The following is a 14,548-nucleotide window of genomic DNA, read 5'->3' as shown; positions in this document are numbered from 1 at the left end:
CTAAATCAATCCCTCATATGTTCGGATTAGCCTCATGCATTCATTATCATTATTATTCTGCCACAGTATACAATGTCATGTAAATATGGCATTGTATACTGTATCAATCCAGCCCTGGGGTGAAACGATATGACCCCTATCTTATGTGAATGGAACATTTTAAGAATGGAAGGTTCTGATCAATGAAACCCCTTCATTCATATTTACAGGCCAATATATCCACATACCTAATTCCAGGCTGTATCTCTTGGTTTTCCATTGATTCTACTGAAAAACATCAATTCCGCTGAATTATTCCTTATTAATGAATAAACAAAATGACTGGCATTCTCTACCAATCCGCCATTAACCTCCCTGGCAGTTTTCTGGCAGTCGTGATTGGCTCCTTCATTCATCCTTCCACGTCTCTTCTGGCATCACGCTTAGACTGGGGAGAATAAAGAGATGGAGTAGCGGAGGGGGAGATGAAGATAGGGGGATGAGAGAGGAGACCGTTGTTCTATCCATGAGCCACTTAGAAAATAACGCAGGAAACAAATCCCTGAAACGCAGCAATCCTTTCTCTCTTTGTCAGTTTTTAACCCCCCCCCCCCCCCCCCTATCCTTCTTAATTGACTATACCGATATGTTTAGTGGGGGGAGAAAAGCCATCTTGACATCTTCAAAAGACTCTTTGATCACAGTGCACCTCAAGGCCCTTGAAGATCGTCAAGGTTCCCGATTTTCTTTTTTTTAAATCATGCAGTGTTGCTATTTCGCTCTCTCCGTGCTCCTTGCTCCATATCCTTCACATCCCCTCTCTACCGTGCGCACTTTCTCTCTCTTCTTGTCTTTCTCTCACCCTTTCGTTTTAGTCTGATCGACGGTAAGCCTTCTTGGAGGCTGACTGATAACCCTAGCACGCGCTAACACACACACACACACACACACACACACACACAGGGGCCTCGGTCTGGTACTCCTCATTCACATTCCCATCCGTATGCCCAGCTTACCTCAACCACACTCACACGCTGCAAGGTCATGTCCAAATATCCCCTCTGAAATGCTCTCTGTAGTCTAGTTTTTTAAAACTTCTACTCTTCCCATTTCAGACACCAATGTACTATTGCTTGAAAGGTTTTTACTAGTCAGATCAGGCGGTCAGGAACGACACCCTTCTTATAACAGGAACACCTTCATCTAAAACCCTACTGGACACAAAGTGAAAGCATAAAGCCAAAAAGTTAAAGAGTTACGCAACCACACTTGGAATAAGAGACTTGTGGATCCTCCGGAATCTGCCGGAAGCTTTTAACTCTAATTTGTAGCCCACCCCAGAGAGCTGTGTAGTAACTCCACCCTGGCTGTGTGACCACGGGGGGGGGAGGCTCCTTAGGCCTTCTCTATACCATCCCAGGGCTTTGATTGTTTAATTGAAGTCATTAGCAGGATGTGATGGTACATCCCCCCCCCCCCTAGGTTTAAATCAGTGGTTAATTGAAAAGCATCCATAAAGCCAACAGGACTCTGGTCCCTCCAAGACCACAACGGCCCCCCCCCTGCCGATCCACATGATTGACCCAGCTAACTAACAACTGGGACTGGCACAATAAAAGCAATAGTGCCCATTAGACTCCCGGTTAAAACAAATTAGGAGGCGTCTTAACTGTCTTAACTGTTTTTTAAGCTTTTCATGTTTTAAAAGACATTTGATTTTTAATGTTGGTTACTACAGTGCCGTACCTAAGCCATCCTCCCTTTCCGCCTCTCTCCCTTAATTTCACGGCTACTGTATGTGCATGACTGCTCCCAGTCATAGGGGATTATGGGCCTTTTTTTCTTCCTGAGATATTTTGCTTAAGGGAACGGCCATTAAAATGATATTAAGGCAACACAGAAATCGTCTTTAAAAAAAGAAAAACAGCGATTCCCGTCGGCTGCTTTGTGTAAGGGGGTCGACACATTCCCCAGTGCAGGCGAGAGAGAAGAAGCCCTAATGTTGCGGAACATAAATGCTAATCTCTCTGTAAATATCTCTTTCCCCCCGTGCGCTTCCCCCTCCGCTAATACCCTAATACTAGGGATTCATTTCCCAAAGAAAATGATTGTCTAGTGGAAAATGTAATTAGTTCTCGAGGAAAAAAAGGTAACGCAATTAGTGTTCGCACTTTATTGTGGGTGGGCAGTGGTGAGGCAGGAGAAGTGCTTACCTACTGTTTACTGCACTGCGTTAGCATTTGGCTAACCTCCGCAACTTAGGATTCCCCCCCCCCTCTGGGAGTAAAAAAAAGATGATGTGATCATTAAAGGGACGTCATTTCTGTTTGTTCTTATTTGTTCTTATTAATCAATAGTGGGTTTAGATACGAGAAGCCAGGCAGCCCTATACGGAGTCTCTGGTCATTCAATAACGTTCATTGATTGATAAAGTGCCAAGGAGCCGTATGTCCCCTGAGGACTTATGCTTGACGTCCCTAAGGGGCTTAGGTCATCACTCTAAAGTTCCTTTGTAAATGTCAACAAACTCAATGGATATTTTAATTCCACTGCATTTAAGCCTCAGCGATCGTAGGTGCGGCGGCTAGCACCGTCAAACACAGGCGCCTATTCAAATGGAACCAGGTTTATTATCCTGACAGACAGTTTGACTGATACATTTGGCTAAGCCTCTGTTGATCCTTTAAAGGTATTAATCACGCTCTGAACACATCCAGTGACACCACCATTTGAGCACACTTAATCGTCCCTGTCACTCGAGCGCTCTCCTCATTAAATAGTATGGCTGTTTTATCCCGGCGAGGTGCGTGTTCGATAATTGTGACCGTGATTACACAACTCATCAATTTTACATCCCAACCTCTCGCTCCTATTTACTCAATTAACTTGATACTTTAGTCCCTGTAACATTTTAGCAGCTTTTTAAAAAATATTCCTAAAACATTTAATGGAGCATGAATTATTAAAACAAGCTAAAGCCATAGCTGAACCTCACAATATTGTGGCATGCGGAGAAGGTTTTTCAACTAAATAAATGCACATAGCTAATTAGATGAAGCGATCAATGGAGATGATGGCGGAGAAGGGGGTCTAGAGCAGAGCAATAGCGGCGTGCACTGCGATCCCCGCAGCAAACGAGTTTGACCTCTCGTGTCAAACCAGGAAGTGCTGTTGGGAAAAGGCACGAACAAGCGGCCAATGGGAAGGGCACCGGCTGCCATTAGATAGTCACAGCAGTGAACGCGCACAACAGAAGCGACACTCTAAGAAAGCAAGTGTTCCAAAGGGGTTCTTTGGCTGTCCCCCATAGAAGAACCCTTTTTGGTTCCAGGTAGAAGTCTTTTGAGTTCCATGTAAGAACCCATCTACATCGAACCCAAAATGGTTCTCCTTTTGGGATCTAGATAGCAACTTTTTGGAGTGAAGAGTGGAGGAGTCTCTGTCTGTAGTGTATCGTGTTTCTACCTTTACCTCCCTCATTCCCTCCCTCCATCCCCTCATGGCAGCCAGAGTAACTCTGGAAATGACTTTGACCTTTCCTGGGGACTGAGGACAGGAGAGGACGAGAGGCGCAGGAGGAGGGTAAAAGAGGAAGCGAGGGACGGGAGGAGTGGAGAGAGAGATGTGGGTGGGGGTAGAATGTAATAAACTCAAAGCAGTAGGAGGCTGTCAACACTAATAGATGCGAGAGGGGAGGGGGTTAAGAGGGTGATGAATGCTAAAGGTGGCGGAGTCCTCAACAAGTAGTCCATTCTTCATTCATTCTTCACGCATGACTGAACACCGTTACGCCCAAACCCGTGATCAGAACACACACTGGAGCATTGGCCACTGCACTGTACTTGTCATACTGTAGAGTGTATATGTTGAACACCGTTTTAAACTTGATGGAAATATAATGGCATATTTGAATAGCCTTTTCATTTATGTTTAGTAGGTTAACTCCCTCCTCGATCTACAGCACCCAGAGCTAATGCCAACTGTAGGCTTTAGCTTAGCGGGCTAACATGGTTTAAAGTAGCATCCGATGACCTTCGACCTGGGTTCGAAGTCTGCTTGGTCCTATCCAGAACCCGGACACACCTTTCACCGATCCACACTTGAGCAGAGATGAAAGACGTCGTCTCCCGCTAAGCTCCCTTTTCTCTCTCTTTCCTGCTAGGAACGAGGAAGGATCGGCGTCATCTTCAACGTGGGAACGGACGACATCGCCATCGAGGAGAGTGCAGTGGCGGTGAGCGACGGCAAATACCACGTGGTGCGCTTTACGCGTAGCGGCGGCAACGCTACCCTGCAGGTGGACAGCCAGCCCGTTATCGAACGCTTCCCCACAGGTAGGACCACCGGGATGGAGGGAGGGACAGTGGAGGGACAACAGGGCTACAGTACAAGTCGATCTAAAGGAATACAGTGGAAAGAGAGAGAAAGTGAGAGACTCAAAAAAACATGGTTGTTTTTATACAAGCTTAATTAAGTGGCATACATTCAACCCGTACGGGATTCGAACCCACAACCCAAGAGTTATTATCTGTCAAATTTAAGCCTTTTTTCAATTTAAGCCTTTTCCCCGCAGAGGAAAATGCAATATCTATGTACCTCCGTGTAAACACTTCATACATATTTAGTGTACACTTGCATACTTTCCAGGCAATTAAGGCCGAGAGAGAGAGCAGTGATTGTCCTTAGGCAAACAACCTCACGTCTACGTGGGCTGAAATCCCACCAGCAGGCCAGAATATAGCTGTCTCACTGGCTGTAGCTGGCTGTATTTGGGGGGGTAGTAATGTGGATATAGCCACTGGACGTGTAGGCCTGCCGGGGCAGGGTTGGATAGAGGTACAGTGAGAGCTTTATGCCTCAATGCTAGAGCTGTGTGTAGGTGGCTGGAGGGAAACCTCTGGCTCTCGAACACACACATACAGAAAGACACACACACACACCTATGACTCAGCAGATGAGTATGACACCCAACAACGTTATATATCATCATGATTATATACAATAAAACATTTAACAATCCCTTTAATATGCTGGTTATATTATGAGGGTATTTGTTGCCAATTCAAAAAGTCTCACTTGGTGTCTCTCTCCGCTGTTTTCTACTGTATTCATCTCAACTCCACAATGGTTATTCCAAGGAAGACATTTTCTGCTTCTGATCCCTGATCATACTGAGCTTGATCTGTTCACGCCGGTAGAACCACTACCCTGGAAGGCAAGGAATGGGTTAATTGTCTTTGTAATGATTGTTTTCTTAGACACCGATGAGTGTTTCACAGTGTTCCAGGTGACTCATTCTATGGCTCCAGTTACTGGTATTTTGGGGGGAGTGTGTCTAAGGTAAACTCTAAGGTAAACTCTGAGAAAATAGACCCACTCCACTGTTTCAAAGCCAAAACGCTTGCCCCTGTGGAGTGATATCCAGGAGTGATGCGGCCCCTCTCTATACTCTGGCATCCCCTGTCACCGTGGGGATCGAACCCACACACCTTGGTTCTATTGTCTCCTGCAGAGAAAAGCTAGATCCATCAGTCAGCACCGGGACAGAAGTCCATGCATCACAGCCTGGGAGAATAGAGCACCGCCTGACAGTCTCTTCTCCGTGGCCATTGTGATGGAAATAGTCCTTTCTCACCGTGGCATGTGTTCCAAACGGGGTTAGCGATAACGCTAAAGGTGGCGCACAACAGTAGCCGAGCAGCCTGTTGACAACGGTGCCCCCCGTTCATTCTATTTCCAGCCTTCGTTGTAATTGAATTCGGAGGCCTCGTTTTCCCTTTCATCTTTTCTTCTTCCGTCGTTGTCGTTGTTTGTCAGTCGAGCGTCTCTCTTCTCAGCTCGCCTGCTGATCGAGGTTTTCGGGTTTGTTCTTTTTTTTTGCCGGTTCAGTCGTTGCGGTTGGCGCTATTGTTGCGGTGTGTGTTTGGGGTGGAGGAGGGGTGTGGGGAGTATGCGCCGGCGGATTTGCTGTTACTCAATTATGCGCGTTAGCTATGTACACACGGTTTATTCCGAGTGGCACTTCGAAGGTCCCCTGTCTGTCTCAGAGATGCTGCGCATTAGGAGAGCAAAGCTCCGATAGGACAGAGGAATGGAGGGGGAGGAAGGGGGACTTCCTAATTGAGCCGAGGGGTGCGTGAAATGAAAGAAGGAAGAGGAGTTTTAAGGGGGGAGCGCGTCGGCACAGAAGCCTGTGACCCAGATAGAAATATAAACCACTGTGATTCTCTCAATAGCATCCCTCCCAAACATAGAACGCATTTTACTAATGAATGTATTTTAAATGACACTAATGTCGTCAAAAATTGGAAGGCTAAACATCCGTGGACATAGCTCATTCAAGACACTCTTACCATTAAGATCAAAAGCCTTTATTAAAATGAATTATCCATAAGGGAGAATGTCATATCCACCAGTGAACCAGGAACGAGCCCTATGAAAACTGTCAACTCAGAGTGAATAATCATATCGAACTATGTCCGGAAAGAGAATAAAGCTTGCAGAAATGCTGTCAGGATTCTCCTTTCATTTAGATGTGGCTCCTTTGTTTCCATCTACACTAGGAGAAGTGCCCTCTCATGGTCAACTCAGGAACCATTTTGGCACAGAACAGGGAGGCTCTCTGGGCAGCCATTGCAGTCTCTAACACTGTCCAGCCAGGCAGCTGGCAGGCTGGAGGAGACAAGGGAGACTCCTCCTCATCTAATATGCTGTGGGCAGGTAATTTGGAGGGCAATGGGTAGTGGGGACAGACCAAGGAAAGATGAGCTCTCCCGTAGGAGGGAGGGAGGGGGAGACAAAGGGAGAGGGCACGAGGAAGGGAGAAAGGGGAGGTGAGGTACCAGTTGTGGCAGTGTACACACACACACACGCAGTCTTACAAAACCAGAATCCTTGCTTTGTGTGTAAAAGATTAACAGCTGTACACCTGGGAACAGGTTGAAAATAATTTGAGAACTGCCCTCAGTTCAACTGCAGCACATTTCAACCAGATTCAAACACCTTTGCTAGATAAACTGTTTGTGTGCGTGCGCGCGTGGAAGTAGTCTCAGATTAGCGTGTATTGTAGGGAAGTCCTAACACCCTTTCCTCATATACTCCCATTGATATGTCCACACCAAAGCTAATATACAATACAACGTCAAAGCAGTTGCATTTGACTCGACTGGTTACATTTCTCTCCCACTCCATCCCAGCCTTCTCCTCTCTCCTCCTCCTCCTCTTCCACCTCATGCATCTCCCTCTCCTCGTCCTTTCTTCTTCCGTATTGGAAAGCTAGGGAACGTCGAAGCGCAGCCTGACATTTACGACGATGACTATAATTGTATTTTAAGTCACGACACAGAACATTGCTCTGGTGTGGTGTAAATGGCTCTATAGTTAGAGGGATATGGTTTGTCTGTCTACAACACCAGCCGATGGATCAGCATCAACAGTAGCACTATGCTCCTTTAACTTTCTATTTACATTGCCGTCTTACTTTCCATTCCCTGTAGCTGGGCTGCCTCCTGGTGATTAGCATTTGTGTCGCCTAGTAACTTCATCATTATGACAAGTCGAGGGTGCACGCTGCGCCAACACACTTTCCTGATCCAGGGCGTTTGCAGCACACCACCAATAAAGCTGTCTTATTGCTTATCTCCTGGCTGTGCCTGTGAAGATATGGCTGGAGATGGGGAGGAAGAGGGAAGAGATGGGCAAGAAGAGGGAAGAGATGGGGAGGAAGAGGGAAGTGGGGAAAGAGTTATATAGGGGTAAGGGAGGGGGGAAAATAGAATGAGAGAGAGGAGATAAAAGGAGGAGAGCGAGTGAGTGGGGGAAAAGAGAGGTGGAGTGGAAAGGCAGGGGTCCATAGCGATGGTCCCCGCCCCTCAGAATGAGAAAGAGAGGATGAAGGAGAGCGAGATAGAGATAGCTGCTCGGCATGGGTTGTGTAAGCCAGCTGCTATCAGCTCTCTGATGGATAGGGTTTGCGTCGACAGCACTGTATAGCAAGCAGTGCACAAATTGGATAGCATCACAGCTACCGAGATTACACATACTGTATTGTACGTGCACACTGTCTGTAACGTGCGCACGCACACACACATTTAGTTCAAGATGGCGCACATTTACTTAGATTACACACACATACAGTGGGGTCCATAATTATTGCCACCCTTGATAAAGATTTTTTTGAATACTGTTATAAAAAACATACAAATACGGAGCTATATTGTATGCTTGATTCTTTTATTGTTGCAATGATATTATTTTATACTAAGACATTTGTTAAAGGTCAAGAGGTTTTGTTTAACAAGTAATATATATTTTTTCACCGAAAGAGAGGGTTCAAAATGACTGGCACCCCTGTTTTCAATGCCTTTCAATACCTCACCTTGCGAGGATAACGGCACTGAAGCGTCAAAAGAAATCTTTTATGAGATTGGAGAACACATTGGGAGGGATCTTGGTTCATACCTCCATACAGAACCTTCCCAGATCCTTGATATCCTTCATCTGTGCTTATGGACTGCCCTCTTCAATTCAAACCCATTTTCAATGGGGTTCAAGTCCGGAGACTGAGATGGCCATTGCAAAATGCGCAGGTTCCAATCTAAGTGCCAATGCCGTTTAGCAAACTCCTGGCGTTTACATTTGTTGGATGGCATGAAGAAAAAAAAACGAGAGCTTCTTGGCCACAATGCATATGCAGAGAATACCTCATCCCTGCTGTAAAATATGGCGGCGGATCTTCGATGTTGCGGTGTTACTATGCTTCCACGGGTCCTGGGGCCCTTGTTAAGGTCAACGGCATCATGCCCTTTACCTGGTACCTTTTAAGCCAAAAGAACTAGGTTGCCTCTGCCAGGAGGCTGAATCTTGGCCCCAAGTGGTGGACCTTCAAGGAAGACAATAACCCCAAGCACACATCAACATCCACAAAGACATGGTTAATTGACCACAATATATGGTTAATTGCATACAATATAGCTCAGTATTTGTATAATGTATTTTATGTTGTTTTTTTTGCTCGTCTTCATCACGGGAGCCAAAAAAGAAAGGGACTCTCGAGAAAAAGAGAGGAAATGAATGACAGAGGACAGAGGCAAACAGAGAAAGAATGAAAAAGGAGAGGGAGAGAGATCCTCGTATTCCTTCCCTGTGCTCTTGCTGCCAGGCGTTTAACAGAAGTTTCTGTGAGTACTGAGTGCTGACCTATACTGAACCTGCATAGCTGGAGACAGCGAGAGAACAAGAGAGCCAGGGTGGCTGAGCAGCTGTCTCCCAGCTAGGAGTCTCTTTGTCCCAGCCACTCAGAGGTCAGCACAGGGGGAGCCTGCGAAGCAGCTCAACCCTTTTTAAAGTCTACCTGCCTTTGTCTGCCTTCTCTTACCTCTGAGCCACTGTAAACGCTAGGGGATGAGAGACAGAGGTGGGGGGGGGGGGGGGAGCTAACGAGAGGAAGAGTGGGAGAGAGAGCGAGCGAACGCTAACGAGAGGAAGAACGGGAGCGAGAGCTAACGAGAGGGAGAGCGGGAGAGAGACAGAGAGCTGCGAGGCTGTGAGGAGGCCAGGGTCTCGGAGAAGCTCAGCGCTTCCCTTCCCATCCAGCCATGCCCGTTTAAGTTCCAGGAGGCATGGACATGGCAGGCTGGCAGGGTTTAGACAGCCTGGCTCCAGCTCAGGGAACACCAGGACAGGAGTTCACAGAGCCACAGGATTAGCCCTCCTACTTGGAGTAGAACAAGTACTTGAGTCATACAGCAGCGGTGAAATCTCATTTCCAGGAGCAGAGCTAGAGGCTTGGCCCTACTTAGAGTGCAGTAGAACTTCCATACCTGAACCATCGCAGTTGAAGTCTCAATGTGACTCTGATGTTACACTGTGCTAAAGGGATAAGGATGGGGATGGTCAAATAATGCATTATGGGTATTTGTTATTAAATAGGGCTGTGGTGTACTTGGAGGAGGGCCATTTCTGATAGGACAGAAAGGATGTTATCATTTCAGTTGAACATGGTCCAAGGTGGTGGGGTGATTTCTGGTAGAATATAGAGTGGGTTATTTAGCACTCATAAGCACTTTTTTTAGGGATAGCATTTCTTTGATGTTAGATTTGAGTCACAATAAGTCTGACTTAACAGCGACACCTCCAACCTACTACGATTCAGGCATTGAGGTTATACTGCAGTCATCTAACTGAATTCCAGTCAAATCTAATGTATGTAGGAAATAAAGAAGTCAGTGATGTAACACTGCAGAGTGACACGCGTTCCTTGGTTGGTGTTGGGGGGCTTATAGGGACTCGTGGTCCACCGGCACGGCACGCTCTGATTGGATCTTTCACAGTTCGACAGCGGTCCAATTCCAGGCCTGTGTGGCTGGGGGAGGGGGGAGGGACAGGAGCCCTCATCAGGGAGACGGAGGGAAAATATTGCTCTAGCTAATTAAAGAACTGACAACGTTGATTTCCACACGAGCCCCAGTCCCTCACTCTGACATCAACACGCAGACCCAGAGTGGCAGATAGGAGAGGAGCGATAAAACCGTAACTAGAATTCTATTTCTATGGATTAAACAGAACCGTTAGACTGACAACTACTGCAGACATCACACTGTCGTTATATGGTGAAGAGGAATCCGTTCTCAATTAATATGGGAAGAGATGTGTGAGGATGTTAGGAGAAAAGGGATTGATATGGAGTGTATGTATTCCAATGGGAGGGATGCTTCAGCTTGGGTATACAGTGTACTCAGAGAGGGATAACACATTTGAATGCAGTCTGGAGAGAAAAGGTCAGATACACAGACAGTGACATAGAGCGAGAGAGGGTGGAAGAGTGGGGGAGGGAACGAGAAAGAGAGAGAGAATAGAGAGGAAGAGAAGAGAGCGATAAGAGAAAGGGAGAGAGAAAGAGAGAGAGAGCAAGAGAAAGAGAAAAGAAGCAGAGAGAGAAAAAAAAAGTGAGAAAGATGGGCAAAACATCCAGACAGCTCCATTCTACTCTGCTGGATATATTTCAAATGTGTGTCCTGTACAAGGGCATCTGGCTGCAGAGCAAGAGATGATATACAGTTGACTTCCCCTGACAGATATCCCTCCACACACACTAACACACACACACCAACTTGCATCTCTCTCTCTCTCGCTCTCTCACACACACACACACTGACTCACGACATGAATCTCACACACACAATCAAACTAAAGCGACAGAGTCAGTGAGAGGAGAAGTGGTTCTGAGTCATAGACCGGAGAGACTGGCCTTCACAGCGATGCCCGTCACAGCCCAGGACACATACACCTATCCCTGGCATGCCAGCTTCTGTCTATCCTCCTCCTCTCCCATTGTCTCCCACGATGCCAGTCAATCACACTGCCCTTGCCCTGCCCCTGGCATCACAGCTGTGATGTTCAGGCTCCCCGGGCACCGGGGGCGCTGCCCAGCTTTGCCATGAATCTAACCCAGGCTCCAGGCACCCGCTCTGGGCTACGGGAGAGGGCGAGCTGGCTTGCGGCTTTCCAGGCATGGTGGTCCTCTGTCTTCTATTTCAATGTCCTGGGTGCATAGTGTTCAGTCCCTTCTACAGAGTGGAGAGTAGGTATGCTATAGACTGTGGAGACAATAACATCCACCAGTGTGTTTAGCGGGCACATTCTCTTTTACCGCCTCGGTCTCATCCGTCTTCAGCTGTTCCACATTGGCATTTTCAAATCTCTCCTTATATAGAAATAACAGGCTTGAGGCCTCCGCTTGTTTCGCCTGCACTCATTTTTTCGCTTGTTGCTGGTGACAAGGCTGCCTGACGCCAAGGGGCTGTTGGCGCTATAGTGTTTGTCAGCAAGGCGCAAACACGCGCACTTAGTCACATGCATACACTGAATAGTACACACACACCTCCGCACACACAGATACACACAGGCACACACACACACTCCACTGTCTTCCCCGTTTCTGATTACTCGAACACCTGGGGGCTTCCTGGGGAGGTGGTAGAGGGGGAGAAGAAGGGAGGAAATTCTTAAACCTTAAATCCCCCCCCCCCCCCCCCCCCCCCTATCCTCCCTTAGCAGCTATGGAGGGAGGGTTGGCAGGAATAATTAAAAAAAATAGATGTTCTATTGAATGACATCGTCAGATTCACGCAGGATGGCTTTTGAATCTCCCAATGGCAATCTAATTAACAGCCAGAGTGGAGCCACGGCTTTCTGACGTCTTTCTGCAATTTTGGTGGGAACCCCTTCCCCCTCCTTTATTTTCTACCTCCCTCCACTCAGAGAGGAGGCACAGTACCTCGTAGGACATTTGCTTGAGGTAAATGAATGATCTAACCTGATAAGTTTCCCCTACATAGATCAAAATCAAAGATTATTTCAAGGCAGGAAGAAAGGACGGTTGCCTTTTTAGAAATAGCGAATTTTGATCAGAGCCTTGGAGTTTTATTCAAATGGCTGCACTGGTCAGATACTACCACTAGAGGGAGGGCTTAATATCTGAGATGCATTTACTTTCTGAAGTAGGCTGTTCAGTGTTCAGTAGCAGGGGTGGGTTTAGTTGTCAGACTGGCTAAGGGATGCCTGTTTAATCTATGTGCCTATGCTCTGGTAATAGCAGGGAGGGAGAGAGGGACTAGTCGAGGGATATGTCTAGGGAGGTACTGATTTATCTCAGTAAGGACCGCTGCCTCCCACAGTATGTTTCTTTCTCTCCTTTTCTCTGCTCACTCGTTCCATCCTTTCCTCACCGACTGTCTCCCCCTTTTGGTCTCTCTCTCTCTCTCTCTCTCTCTCTCTCTCTCTCTCTCTCATATATATATATATATGAATATATATATATATATATGAATATATATATATATATATATATATATATATATATGAATATATATATATATATATATATATATATATATATATATATATATCTGTTTTGCTGCATAGTGTTGCCGTTAAGTGTGTTGTGAGTGGAGAGCGGAGCACTATAATTGCAGCCCTGGCTTTGCACAGGCCAATATCCTAGACTTACCTGGAGACCCACGTGATCTAAATGACACAAACGTACACACACACATAACACTATTGCTGAGCAATTAACCAATATTTCTGTTATTTTTTGTTTTTTGAACAACTAATTTACTGGCGTTGGTTCAGTTATTCAAATTCCATTTAATTCGTTTAGAGATCAATGACTTGGAATTAAATAATAAAGTCATAAAATAAAACAAATGTAGTATACACAACAACTGAAATATTGTATTAAAGTAAAGTCATTTGAATAAAGTATGGTTAATAAGTGATAAGCACTACCATCATGGGACTTTTACTTGTTGTATTCTGTGTTACAGCCTTCAACCCACATAATGCACAGTGCATTTCATGTAAAAAAATATAATTAAAAAAACGAAACCGTAATCGAAAACCGTGATAATGTTTTAATCAAACTGAGCCTAAACCGGCCTCAAAAAGCACTAATCGCTCAGCAGGCATGCACACACACACACACACACACACCTCGCCTCACTCAAGTTTTTCCCCAGAAACAAACACACTCTCCAATTCTATTCTTCCTCACTATCCCTCTCTTATCCCTCTCCTGGAAGTCTTTGCTCATCTGTCCTCCTACCTCCCATCCTCCTTTCCACTTATCGTCTCCCTCACTATCTCCACCGAGGCTCTTCATCCAGCCCCCCCCCCAGACATGTTGTACTACACACACAGGCACCCCTGGAGAGTAGGCCTGGGTACTGCAGAACATAGTGTATATATGTATATTTAGCACTGCGGTGAATAGAGGGAGAGAGGACAGCAGCTTTGTCAACAAGAATTATAGGCACATGATCACTCTGCCTGCGCCTTACGCCCCCGCCGCTACACCTACACCCTTACGTTACGCTCTACCCTTCACCTGGTTATTGCAGTTCGAACACCATCCATTTCCTGGCACATTATTACAGCACAGACTGTTAATATGCCGTTTTTCAGGCTTTTTTTGTTGTTGTACTTATTTGTATGACTTCCTCACACCAGGCATCGCTTTATAGCTAGCGCTGAAGAGCCCGGCCCTAAACAGTACAATCCAGCGGTTGATTCTGATTGAAATTATGAGGGAGATAATCATTTTAGCTCTGGTTAAATGATGTCATGCGGTTTAATGGAAAAGCAATGAAGAGCTTTTGACGCACTGACGAGAAGATGGAAATTATGAAGTGCCGTTGATGATTATTAAGCTGGAAAAAAGCCCTGATAGGTTATGTACAGTATGTATGAAACAGCAAAGCTCAAATCCACCAAGTTCTTTATATTTACCCAAAAGTGCACAAGTTGGGATTAGTGTTGCATTATGGGATTTGGAGTTTCTTAATGTAATATGTCAGACTTGAGCACCGAGACTTGCCTCGAAGGATGGTTGCGTGGGATCTCAAGCAGAATATGTCTTCCTGGTATTAACCATGTAATGTGTTAAGTAATATGTGCGGGTCTCTGAACAGGAAATGATGGAAATGATGGTTTGATGATGAATACATGAAAATGTTTGAATAATGTAATGATGATGTTAATGCATATGACATTGCTATAACTGAATGCT

The 14,548-nt window shown here is 45.8% G+C and overlaps 1 protein-coding gene across 1 annotated transcript in view; it reads left to right on the top strand.

Annotated features, from left to right (window-relative positions):
- Nucleotides 1–14,548, top strand: part of LOC139416164 (neurexin-2-like) — a 968,379-nt gene that overhangs the window by 864,131 nt on the left and 89,700 nt on the right. Inside the window, exon 19 of the mRNA XM_071164510.1 lies at nucleotides 4,142–4,313. Within this exon, the coding sequence (XP_071020611.1) occupies nucleotides 4,142–4,313 (172 nt within the window). The remainder of the gene's footprint in view (nucleotides 1–4,141; nucleotides 4,314–14,548) is intronic.

Source organism: Oncorhynchus clarkii, chromosome 9 (genome assembly GCF_045791955.1).
Source record: "Oncorhynchus clarkii lewisi isolate Uvic-CL-2024 chromosome 9, UVic_Ocla_1.0, whole genome shotgun sequence".
Classification (NCBI taxonomy): Eukaryota; Metazoa; Chordata; class Actinopteri; order Salmoniformes; family Salmonidae; genus Oncorhynchus; species Oncorhynchus clarkii.
Note: the sequence above shows the minus strand (reverse complement) of the source record. Positions and strands in the feature narration are given on the sequence as shown.